This window comes from Zea mays, chromosome 1 (genome assembly GCF_902167145.1).
Source record: "Zea mays cultivar B73 chromosome 1, Zm-B73-REFERENCE-NAM-5.0, whole genome shotgun sequence".
Lineage (NCBI taxonomy): Eukaryota > Viridiplantae > Streptophyta > Magnoliopsida > Poales > Poaceae > Zea > Zea mays.
In genome coordinates, this window is record NC_050096.1 from 225,685,095 (window position 1) to 225,698,085 (window position 12,991).

Consider the following 12,991-nt stretch of genomic DNA (forward strand, 5'->3'; position numbering starts at 1 on the left):
GAGATTCACTACCACCCAGGCAAGGCAAATTTGGTTGCTGATGCCTTGAGTCGGAAGGAGCACATTCACTCCGCTATTGTTGTCTAGCTACCCGATGAATTAGCAAAAGATTTTGAGAGACTCAACTTGGGAATTGTTACTCATACAGAAGGAGTTACCATTGAATTGGAATCTACCTTGGAGCAAGAAATTCGTAAGGGCCAAGTGGGTGATGCTAAATTTCAAGAGATTAAGGATCTGATTATGGAAGGTAGAGTGCCAGAATTCACGGAGGATGAGCAAGGTACTATATGGTTCAAAGATCGGATATGTGTTCCGGAGATTGATAGCCTTCGTGAGACTATATTGAAGGAAGCCCATGATTCTGATTACTCTATCCACCCTGGTAGCACTAAGATGTATCAGGATTTGAAGCAGAAGTATTGGTGGTATGGATTGAAAAGAGATGGTGCTGCACATGTGGCTAAGTGTGATGTGTGTCAAAGAGTCAAGGCCGAACATCAAAGACCAACTGGACTATTGCACCCATTGAAGATACCTGAGTGAAAATGGGAAGAAATTGGTATGGATTTCATTGTTGGACTACCCCGCACCCCTGCTGGGTATGACTCTATTTGGGTAATTGTGGACAGATTGACAAAAGTGGCTCATTTCATACCTGTGAGGACTAATTACACGGGAGCCAAGCTAGCAGAATTGTATATGACTCGGATAGTTTGTCTACATGGAGTGCCTAAGAAGATCGTGTCTGATCGAAGATCACAGTTTACTTCCCGGTTTTGGAAGAAGTTGCATGAGAGCTTGGATACAAAGTTGAATTTTAGTTCAGCTTACCATCCTCAGACTGATGGACAGACAGAGAGGACTAATCAAGTGCTGGAGGATATGTTAAGAGCTTGTGCTCTTAAACATGGTGGAAGTTGGGATAAGAGCTTGCCATATGCGGAATTCTCTTATAATAATAGTTACCAGGCCAGTTTAAAGATGTCACCATTTGAGGCTTTATATGGCAGAAAGTGCAGGACTCCATTGTATTGGGATCAGGCTGGAGAAAGACAGTTCTTTGGGCCTGAGCTTATTCAAGAGGCAGAAGAACAAGTTCGAATGATAAGAGAAAATTTGAGAATTGCACAATCCAGGCAAAAGAGCTATGCTGATAATAGGAGAAGACTACTAGAGTTTAAGGAGGGTGATCACGTGTATCTGAAGGTGTCACCGATCCGGGGTATGAGGAGATTTAAAGTTAAAGGAAAGTTGTCCCCTCGCTTCATTGGACCTTTCTTGATCTTAAAGCGAGTGGGATAAGTTGCATATCAACTAGAACTACCCGATCACCTGTCAGATGTACATGATGTATTTCATGTGTCTTAGCTAAAGAAGTGCCTTAGGGTACCTGAGGAGCAGCTACCAATGGAGGACCTTAGTGTTCAAGATGACCTGACTTATGCTGAGTACCCTATCAAAATTTTGGATACTTTGACTCGAATTACAAGAAATAAGGTGATAAAGATGTGCAAAGTACAATGGAGTCACCATGGAGAAGATGAAGCTACCTGGGAGAGAGAAGAAGAGCTTCGCATAGATTTTCCCCATCTTTTCTCTAGTCCTTCTTAAATCTCGAGGACGAGATTCTTTGTAAGGGGGTAGGATTTGTAATACTCAAATTGTAAGGGAGAATAAAAGGAGGAATTGTCTCCTTTGAATATATGTGCATCTCCATTTATCATCACGTGTGACTGGCCATGTTTAAAAATGAGTAAAACTTCACTACGACACAAATAAACCATTGCATCATTTTGGATTTTTGTTTGTGCATTAAAAGCAATAATAATATGAATAAAATGTAATGATAATGGGATGAGGATTTAAAATAAACCCTAAATCGAAAATTGATTTGAAAATAGAAAAGAAAGAAAGAGACATTATAAAATATAAAACGAAGTCTATAAAAATATCAACCCAACCATTCGGGTATGATTAAAGTTTACCTTTAATTTGGGTACTAAATTCAACACAAGATTGGAATTCAAATTGGAAATTAAACTTTAATTTGGAAAGAGAGAAAAGGAAAATAGAAAATTAAAAAAAAAGAAGAGAAGACCACCCAGGCGGGCCGGGAATCACGCTTTCGGCCCACATCACCTTTCACGCGCGCTCGGCCCAGGGGAAAAATCCGCGCACACCGCGCGCGCATCACAGACCCACTGGTGGATGGGGTCAACTGGACAGCGCCCTCCACCCACTGACGAGCGGGCCCGGTCGGTCAGGTTTATCTCCTCCACGGACTTCGTGCTCGGGCGCAACAGAACGACCGCCGCATCCCCAACTAACTCGCCGTTCACGGCGGAGGTCACCCGCGGGAATCGGAGTTCCACGACTTGCCTGGTGTGCCTGCTCGCGACCATAAAGACCGGTCCGCTGCGATCTAACCCCTATCTCCTCCCCAATCGCCCCGCGCCGCCGCCACCGAAGCCATCTCGAGCCGCAAATCCGCTGTGCGGGCCTCTCACCTACTCATTCATCTACGCTCGTCCAGTGGTCGGGGGAAAGCTAGTATTGGCGCGTGCTACCGATCAGGGTACCTCGGGCGGCTCGGTGCTGGCTGGGGGCTCCCCAATTTCTCGTCGTCGCCATCGGTCCGCCGCAGACAGCATCCACTCCGTGGCCTGAGCTCGACACCGCGCAAGCGCCGGTACGAATCCCCTTCCCGTCTTCACTGAGTCTGTTCATTCGTGTTGCGCGTCTCGGTTGGTCAATTGGAGCTCGTCTTGGCGGGGACACCGCTTGCCGGCGTTTACTCCGCCGCGGCGCAGAGGGCGCCGCCATACCTTGGTGCTGGCTGATGGGGAAGAGGGCTGCCGAGCGCTGACCTGGCGATGGGCGGTTGTGATTAGAGGACAGCGTACCATTTCGTTTGATTAAATCCGAGGCGTCCATTTGTGATGAACGGTGTAGAGTGGGAGATAGGGTGAGTAGATCCGGGCCATAGATCCTCAATCCGAGGGCGGTTATCGTGTTCTGGTTGATGATAACCTAGATCTAATCGTGGCCCTTGATTCGCGATCTGGCGGCCGAGATCTCACCGTACCCCTTCGCGGGTACGTTTTATAAAGGAGACCCTGCCTTTTACATATATCAACCCGCCATCCACGCCAGTAACTCTCTAAGTTTTAGGATATTTGCGCCGTAGCCCCTGCACTTCTCAACATTTGAGGCCCAGTCAAGAGGATTAGAAAATCAGAGAAATTAATTTAGAAATAGTTTTTTAATATTAAATTAATTGTAGAAACTTGTTTAATTCATAGAAAATGCATATAAACTCCAAATTGGTCCATTCCAGTTCCTAAATTTTCATAAAATTATTGTCTATCCATTAGTGCCTCTGTTTTGGCATGGAAGACACATTAACATTTATCTAGTACTTAATCTTGTATTAAATACATAAAACATTAGAAAATCCATAACTTAGAATCTATACCTCCAGATTTAATGATTCCAGTTCCTGTGATCTTGGTTTAATGTCTAGATTATTACTGTGTATTTTGTTTATATGTTTGGTGTAATGTTAATTTTTGATATACTATGTATGCATTGTGTTGATGCGAGTAGACGAGCAAACTACAGAGGATTCCGGGGTTTAGCTGGTAGAGACTGCTGAGCAGGAGCTCGTAGAAGGTAAGTTGTGCCCTTGATCACTTCTTTTACCTATTCATGTTCTTATTAATCATAATGATCTGCATAGGTTAATTTTGATGGGACCCAATAGGTTACCCTAGATTTTGACTATCTTTATACCTTGTTTCACCTCTGGTTTTACTACTAAACTTTTGGGTAGTACATGCTATTGCTTTATGTGGTTTTGGGTATAGAGATATTCATCACTCATTGTTATACTTTTTATTATGTGTTTATTATTTCTTGTTCATGATAATATCATTATGTTAATGGGAACATGGAGAACCACCCAGGAAAATAGTGCTACCACAAGGGTTTAATGGCACGCCCTTGGCTGATTAACTAGGAAAGCTAGGGGATGACTACCTTATCCGAAAGGGGCAAGGGCAGTAGGGGAGTGGTCAGTGTAGGGAGGTCCTTGGGTTGATTTTGCTACGATGGCGGTCAGGCGAGGGATTCCTGCACTGGAGCTTCCTATAAACTGTAGCGGCTAGTCTGAAGCTTGTGGAACTTTGTAAAGGCCTCGTAGTGGTACTCTGCCTCGCTTCCTTGGTAGAGGTGTATGGGGTCTGATCAACTCCGTGGCAAATGGGTAACACGACTTGTGGGTAAAGATGTGCAACCTCTGCAGAGTGTAAAACTGGTATATTAGTCGTGCTCACGGTCATGAGTGGCTCGGACACTCACATGATTAATTTATGGAACTTAAACTTAATTTGTCATTTCATTGCATCTGGGATTATTTTACTATTACTTTTATTTATTATTTCTAAGGTTCGGTATTTACTTAAACTTAGTAATTGCTAATAAAATTTTGACCAACTTAAAAGCAATACTCAGCTTCAGCCTTTATTTCATTGTTCAGCCTTACACTTTATGAACTCCCACCTTTGGTGAGTTCATCCCACATTATTCCCCACAACTTGTTGAGCGATGAACATGTGTGAGCTCACTCTTGCCGTCTCACACCCTCCACAGGAGAAGAACAGGTGGTCGAAGAGGAGCCGCCTAACACTGATACTTTTGACTTGATCTAGGTGGCGTCTCCCAGTCAGCTTTCTGGCGCCAAGGATAGATTTTAGTTCCTACGATATTCATATTTTATTTTTGTAAGACTTTCGCTATGTAATAAGTACTCTAAATTTATTGTGACATTTATCTCTATACACTCTGTTATTATATATGTTGTCTTCTTCACGTATGTATGAGATGCACCCAGCTTTGTTCTTTAAAACCGGGTGTGACACTAACCGCTGAAGGTAAATATCGAAGCAAGGCACGCAAAGGGGCGCGACAAAGCTACGACAACCATTGTGATCATAGCTTCGACTCAAGCTAATTCCGAAGGATTCACAACGAACCAATTTAAAAGGAGTACAAAGACAATTTTGTCCTTGGTGTTTACATTAGAACGAATATATAGAGATTAGTGACACAATTGTAATTCCACCTGAGTTGTGTCATGGGCCTATTAATAAATGAAAAAGTATTCCGTACTGTTTACTTTTCTTTTGAGAGGGTCATCAGAGAGAGAATAAGGAGCAATCTCGACTACTCACTTTTCTTCCGAAGGGTATCTTTGTGTTTTCTTTTGTGCAAAACCGAAGGTATATAATGTAATTATTTATTGTATGGTTCGAAATGAGATCTTTAAGATATATATATCTATATATATAATAGAAGATTAATCCTTTGTTATTTGTCTTTCATTTATTAAACACAAATACTTCCATTCTGTTATAAATTATTACCTACTTGTAACCTTCGAAGAAAGGTTATTTGATGGTAAAATCCTATATTTATCATTTATCTTCGTCCAAGTACCATTATTAAAGATAATGTCTGTAAGAACGAAGGTTCTTAATATTTAACATTGTGTTGACTTATTTTTGATTCTTCACCGCAATTGAAAACAAGTGATCAACCGGTCCTATTCCATAAAAATCATCAAATATTATATTACTCGGTCTCTCGGGTTCTAAATATAGAACCTCATATGCTAAAGCTCTATCCTCATTTTGTACACTTTTCTAACATTTTATTTTCTAAATAACATGATCTATTTTTTAATAACATGATATACGATTCAAATGTTGGAGCTCAAATATTTTTTGACCCTAAACATTTTCAATAAGATCTATTTTAATATTTAGTAATCAAATATACAACTTCTTATAAGAGATCTCTTATTTGCTATAAAAATATTGGATTTGGTTGGTTACCTCGATGGACACTGTTTATCGAGGGATAAATGCCGATATTTAGAAAGACTAAAATAAATACGACGGTTGTTAGATCCTTCTAGATCACTTCTGACGGAAGCAACCACCCGGACAGAGTCTGCGCGCTCATCAATGCTAGATGTGATCACGCCATGAATCCAACGACCCCAATCCCAAGCGCAGAAGCGCTGCTCCGTTGTTGGTGAAACACGCTTCCAAAGCCGGCTTGTGCGCACGCGGCACGCAACACCGCTTCCGCCCTTTTCTGATTTCTCCATCGGACTCCGATGCCGAACCCCAAACACCGCTTCCGCCCTTTCTGTTTACCAAATCCACACGGTCCCTTATAAAAACAAAAACAAAACAAATCCACACGGCCCCAATCCACACCCGCGTGCCGCCGCCGCCGCCGCCCTCCTTTCTGATAAACGCCCTCCCCATCGGCGTATGGCCATTGACCACATCGTCCGCGCCGCCCTCCGCCACCGAGGAAACCGCAAGCAGTCATCAGCAATGCCGCCGTACGCACCGAGAGAGCAGCGGCACGACGGGCCGCCAGGGGAAGTCCCGCCGATGAGCGCCAAGGACGTGACCGCCATCGAAGCCCTCCTCGGATACTGCTTCATCGACAAATCTCTTGTCGAGCTGGCGCTGACGCATGGCTCCTTCTACTGGCCCAACCGCCCCGGGGATACCTACGAGCGCCTCGAGTACCTCGGCGACGGCGTCCTCACCTGCCTCATGTCGCGCGAGGTCTTCCGCACCTACCGCACGCTCCAGCCCGGCCCGCTCACAAGGCTCCGCGCCGCTAACGTCGACACTGAGAAGCTCGCGCGCGTTGCCGTCCACCGCGGGCTCCACCGCTTTTTGAGACACAAGGCACCTAAACTTCAAGATCAGGTTGTATATCCAAACTCCTTTGACAGTTTGTATACTAGATCAGGTTGATGTTTGTGCATCGCTCATCCGTCCCCTTATAGTTTCTTGAAAATTATCGATTTGTCCGGCCCTTCGCCTGTTGGTTTTTGATACTATCTATACTGGACATAATAAAAAAATACAATTAATTGGCAAAAGGGCTGGTAGAGCATCCTGTTTTTATGGCAGTGTCCATTATTTGGAATCAAATTATGTATTTTGATATTATCCAAAAACATAGATAGCTAAGTCAAATTAATAACAAATATTCCTGTGTGTTTCTTGTGCCAATTAGTCATATACTGGTTGTTAGTGCAAGTCTTCTCCATTGAAGCGATAAACTTTAAGATTTCATCACAAATATTTGTAAGCTATGCACATGGATAAAAGGTTAAAAATAATCAACTAGCTCTCATTGTTTTCCGATCGCCTGATCGTCTGATCGATGCCATTGGGCGATCAGACGACTAGTCGCGATTAGGCGACGATTAGGGCGATTAGTCGTCCCTGATTGACCCTAATAGTCCCCTGGTCGTCCTATGTATTTTCAGGACATATATAACACTATATATAGATATATACTTATATAGTATAGAGACTTGCTCAGGACAAGAACAAGTATAGACAAGGCAGCACTATAAATAGTCCAAAACAGCAGTACATCTCCAGCAGCAAGTCTATGAAATTATGAAACTGCAATTCTACAACTTACTAGACCATGACCAAGAAGGCAACACCTCTATGAGATCAACATACAACTGAAGTCTGAACCCGAGTAATTAACACGACTGATCGCTAACCAGATGACTAATCGCTACATATCACCGACTAGTCGGACAATATGGACGATCAGGTCACCTGATCAAATCGAACCCCCTTATCGAGCACTGAGTAGCGATCAGTCTGACTAATCGTGATTAGTCGGACGATCTGAAAACAATGCGAGCTCTTATCCTAATGCAAACATGATGTTGGATGGCGTAAAGTCTACCACAATACCCTTGCCCACAGAATGATAAATGATATATCAAACTGGTTTACCACTATAATCACTTTTTAACTTATCACTATAATCACTTGGGTGATATTTTGGTAGCTATTGAATATTTTCTTTTACAAAAGTATGCTTTTTGTAATTAGGATGTGACAAATTATTTTAACTTTTTTACTCACTTTGCACAATTTCAATATATTATCTAGCAGATTATCTAGATTACCGTTATGCTTTATCTCATTTACTTCTGTTTTGTATTGAGTGATATCTTCTTTATATATCCTTCATGTTCTGGCGTTTACAGATCTGTTTTTTCATAGAAGAAATGCGCAAATATCCAGTTCACTCAAATGGACTATTGGATCCTCCTAAAGTTCTGTGTGACATTGTGGAATCTCTTATTGGTGCCATATACTTGGACTCCAACTTCGACCAAGAGGAGGTTTGGCGGGTATATACTTCTCTAGAGCAACTCCAGTAGTTCTCTAAAAGACTTCATAAATCAATAATTTAGATAGTTAATATAAAAACTTCTCTCCATCAGTTCTCTAAATGAACTTTCTAAATTTAGCAACTTCTCATCTAACCTCATTTTTTCTCTTTACATCTGACAACTATTTGACTATATTATGTAGATAATGAAGGTAATTGATGACATTTGTGACTTTTTTATGTGGATAGATACAAAACAAAACTACAATCTATATTTAGAGAATTATTGGAGAACTCACATTTTTACTCCCAAAGTTATTTAGCAACTTCTTAAATCTATGATTTAGAGAGCTAAAATTTACGTAACAATTGGAGTTGCTCTAAGAAACCTTAATCTCTGCATTTGAGTCAATAATTTACTGATATTTGAGTTGTTCATGTTAGGTCTTTCGAACATTGGCTGATCCACTTATTGGCTTAGAGACATTAGGCAAGCACCCTGTAAGCGAGCTTTTTGAGTTTTGCCAAAAGACTCACCGAGGGGTGAAATTTCTGAAAGACGAATGGGATAAGAGTTTGAAGGTTCAGGTGTTGATTGATGGTGAGGTAGTTGGAAGTGCTATTTATGGTCCAAAGAAGGAGATAGCTCAGAACCGTGCTGCGAAGGATGCTCTGGATAAGCTAAAGGACACACATGGACACACCCAAAGTGAATCAGCATCAGTAGATGTTTCTGAGGCATTGGACGAATTAGACAACACCCAAAGTGAATCAGCATCAGTAGATGTTTCTGAGGCATTGGACGAATTAGACATAGCTGGAACACTAAATTGAGTGACATATATAGAAATGCATAATAGGTGCAATTAATGGCAATGAAGTTTTGAATCATAGCAACACTTGGTTGGTCCATTTTCATTGAATTTCTGTGTTGCTATGTAATTATCTCTACTATATGAAAATACCAGTTTTCATGGTTCCATGGTTTCTACCATCAAAGTGCTCCATAATATTTAGGTAAAAAGGGTAAAATTATAGGTATATGAGAATTCGAACTATGGTCGTTGGCTCCAAACCCATATATATACCCACCTAGTTAACAACAGAACACGTATAAATAAAAAAAACGTAGTTTTGTACGTGCACTTTGCTAGTCGATATTCAAACACCGGTTACCATCAATTTTGATGACAAACTACAAAGAAATTGTTCATTCGATTTAATTTCAAGGCTAACCTTTAATTTTGAAGTGCATCAGGAAACGCAACCCGATAATATGTTCTGTATCGCAAGGAGTGATGCTCCGAGAAGGGACTGTTTGAATCAGACATGTGACTGATTTTGCTAGCATATTTGTTGGTGTCTGTTTTAGCTAAAAATTTAACCCTGTAAACATCCAAATGTTACTGATCATGTATGCAGGCCGGGAGTTTAACAAGATGCTATGGAGGGGTAGTCTATGAATGAATTAGTACCATTCCTTTATGCATGTTCAATTGTAGTTTTACCATTATTTTCTGAATCAGTCAAAGTTTGTAAAAATTCTAATTGCCTGAAAAAGTTGTCACGCTATGTAGTGGAAATTGAGGGTCCCATTGTGTCGCGGCTGTAGCTTCTGGGCGGCTGTAGCTTCTGCGGTGGCTGCAGCTGCAGCTCTAAGACTGTGTTCAGCGGTTACCCATAAATTTCTCTCCATATATCTCACTCACGTGCCACGTCAGCGTTCTCTTCCCCCTATATCTTCACCCTGTACAGCGGTTCCCCCTAAATCCTTTCCCTATACCCCACTATAATCATAAAATATCATTTTTCATACTTATTCACCATCTATTATCAATTTTTTCCCAACTAATAAATACTTGTGTACACACAAACCGAGGCAAGGGGAGCGCTTGTGGTATCCCTACATCTAGCGTGCACACCCACCAGCCGCTACCACTTAGCAGCGGTAGGGGGCACCGTTGAAGCCGTAGGGGCATCCTGTAGCCGTCACAGAGAGGGGAGGGGGCGCTAGCGACCACCGTTGAAGAGAGTCTAATTTGGTTGCAATGACAGAACGGGATAGGATAGAACTATTCCTTAAATAAGGTTGTTTGGTTCAGAATCAGGAGTTGGGAGAGAACTATCCCAGTGTTATCCCCAGTTGTCCCTCAAAATTTGAGGGACAAGAGAGGATGTCAGGAGACGTCCCTGTCTTGGTTGTCCCAGCTGTCCCGCAATCAAACGCACACTAACAATTCATTATAGCATAAACTAAGGAAGCAACAGCCAATGACAATAACTAATATGCAATCAGGTCTTATGTACAAGTGTGTAAGCGAGGTTTTTGGTTCGTTAGATTATGATCCAACCATTAATTATATTTGACACTTAAACACTTCTACCACCAGCTCGTAGATTTATAGAAAACCTCTAACAAACCATGATCATGTCTACAATTAGATCATAATCTAACGGATCAAGAGACTCGCTTGCACGCTTATATATAAGATCTGATTGCATATTAGTTGTTGTTGTAGCCAATAAGGTCCACGTATATCAACTAAAATGGGCATCAGAACTTGTCATTGTAGCCTTTGCACAACCAATAAGATCCATGTATATCAACTAAAACGGGCATCTTTCCTTTATGTTAACGATCAGTCAGCCATGTTACATAATTAATGGTTATCGTGTACGAGTACAATCAGGTGTTGTCCACACCAAATACAATGGTTTGGAGGATTTGAATGTTGATACTATATCTTCTTTCCAATAGATCGAATGGCACATAAATCCAAATTCAAACCAATATTTAATGCACACTCAAAATTCCAACATGATGCATATTTCATATTTATATAGGTTATACTAATTGTTTAATCTATTTATTTAGATAGAATGCTTCACACATATTATTCACTTATTTCAAGGGAATGCATGTATAATCAAATTACGGATTTATTCAAAATTTAATGTTTAATACTTATTTAGTTTAGAGAAAGATGTTATATACCTTTTATCAGGAGCTACATTAATTAAACATCTTAAAGTATTAATTATATAGTTCATGAGAGGGACACTCCCATTTATCATCATTTTGTTATCTATTTGTTTCTAAGACTCAAGTTAAATCCTAGTTCCAAATTTTAACTCAAATCTTTTGGACAAACTTTTATAGATCCCAAAATAAGATTTTGGGTGTTACATCGCATCCGTCGTGTCCCAGGTGTCAGCTCCCACGGCTAGCCGCCTGTCGGCGTTTCGACCCCGGGGGGTCCCTGGACCGACGAGTAAATTGTCGCTGCGTGTCCCAGCCCAGATGGGTCGGCGCGAGACGAGACACAAGGGGGAAAACAGTAAGGGAAAACCACGACCTCATGTTGTCCTCCGCCCAGGGCAGATGCGCTTGCAGTAGGGGGTTACAAGCGTTCGCGTGGGAGAGAGAGAGCGAGAGCCTTGTGCGTCGGCTCGTTCTCTCGCGCGGCCACCTTCTCGTACGAGAGCCCTGGGCCTTCCTTTTATAGACGTAAGGAGAGGGCCCAGATGTACAATGGGGGGTGTAGCAATGTGCTAACGTGTCTAGCAGAGAGGAGCCAGAGCCCTAACTACATGTCGTCGTGGCTGTGGGAGAGGTTTTGGCGCCCTGTTCATGTGATGTCGTGGCCGTCGGAGGAGCGCTTGAGCCCCGTGGAAGTACAGCTGTCGGGGCTGTCGGATCCTTGCTGACGTCTCCTTGCTTCCGTAAGGGGCTGAGAGCCGCCGTCGTCATGGAGCACGCGGGGTGCCATCATTACTTGTTTACCGGGGCGAGCCGGATGGGACGCTGATCTTGTTCCCCGTAGCCTGAGCTAGCTAGGAGTAGGGTAATGATGGTCCCTCCTGTGACGTGGTCGGTCCGAGCCCGAGGTCGGGCGAGGCGGAGGCTCCTCCGAGGTCGAGGCTGAGTCCTGGCCCGGGGGTCGGGCGAGGCGGAGACCGTCGTCCGAGGTCGAGGCTGAGTCCGAGCCCTGGGGTCGGGCGAGGCGGAGTCCGTCTTCCGAGGTCGAGGTTGAGTCCGAGCCCTGGGGTCAGGCGAGGCGGAGTCCGTCGTCCGAGGTCGAGGCTGAGTCCGAGCCCTGGGGTCGGGCGAGGCGGAGTCCGTCTTCCGAGGTCGAGGCTGAGTCCGAGCCCTGGGGTCGGGCGAGGCGGAGTCCGTCTTCCGAGGTCGAGGCTGAGTCCGAGCCCTGGGGTCGGGCGAGGCGGAGTCCGTCGTCCGAGGTCGAGGCTGAGTCCGAGCCTTGGGGTCAGGCGAGGCGGAGTCCGTCGTCCGGCGTCGAGGTTGAGCCTGAGCTCTGGGGTTGGGCGAGGTGGAGCTTCCTATGGCGCTCGAGGCTAGACTTAGCTGCTGTCAGCCTCACTCTGTTGAGTGGCACAGCAGTCAGAGCAGGACAGGCGACGCTGTTTTCCTGTCAGGTCGGTCAGTGGAGCGGCGAAGTGACTGCGGTCACTTCGGCCCTGTCGACTGAGGAGCGCGCGTCAGGATAAGGTGTCAGTCGATCCTTGCATTAAATGCTCCTGCGATACGGTCGGTTGGCGTGGCGATCTGGCCAAGGTTGCTTCTCCGCGAAGCCTGGGCCTCGGGCGTGCCGAAGGTGCGTCCGTTGCTTGAGGGGACCCTCGGGCGAGACGTGAATCCTCCTGGGTCGGCTGCCTTTGCCCGAGGCTGGGCTCGGACGAGGCGAGACCGTGTCCCTTGAGTGGGCGGAGCCTTGACCTGAATCGCGCCCAT

At 43.8% G+C, this 12,991-nt stretch overlaps 1 protein-coding gene across 2 annotated transcripts; it reads left to right on the top strand.

Moving 5' to 3' along the window:
* The first annotated feature begins 6,134 nt into the window (after positions 1–6,134).
* Positions 6,135–9,235, top strand: LOC100273842 (uncharacterized). Of its 2 annotated transcripts, none has more exons than NM_001148241.1 (3): positions 6,135–6,797; positions 8,114–8,260; positions 8,686–9,221. In NM_001148241.1, exons 1-3 carry the CDS (start codon positions 6,345–6,347, stop codon positions 9,073–9,075), a joined length of 990 nt encoding a protein of 329 aa, NP_001141713.1. In that variant the 5' UTR covers positions 6,135–6,344; the 3' UTR covers positions 9,076–9,221. The 2 variants fall into 2 exon arrangements, with proteins under 2 accessions (NP_001141713.1, XP_008667954.1); XM_008669732.4 differs by having other exon boundaries at positions 6,139–6,797; positions 8,114–8,251; positions 8,686–9,235.
* Positions 9,236–12,991: the final 3,756 nt, after the last annotated feature.

What these genes read in the sequence shown, in the direction of transcription:
- LOC100273842 (NM_001148241.1), top strand. Translation starts at nt 6,345, where the DNA reads ATGGCCATTGACCACATCGTCCGCGCCGCCCTCCGCCACCGAGGAAAC. An exon ending in CACCTAAACTTCAAGATCAG is followed by an intron (nt 6,798 to 8,113) that starts GTTGTATATCCA and finishes TGGCGTTTACAG; the next exon opens with ATCTGTTTTTTCATAGAAGA. An exon ending in ACCAAGAGGAGGTTTGGCGG is followed by an intron (nt 8,261 to 8,685) that starts GTATATACTTCT and finishes TGTTCATGTTAG; the next exon opens with GTCTTTCGAACATTGGCTGA.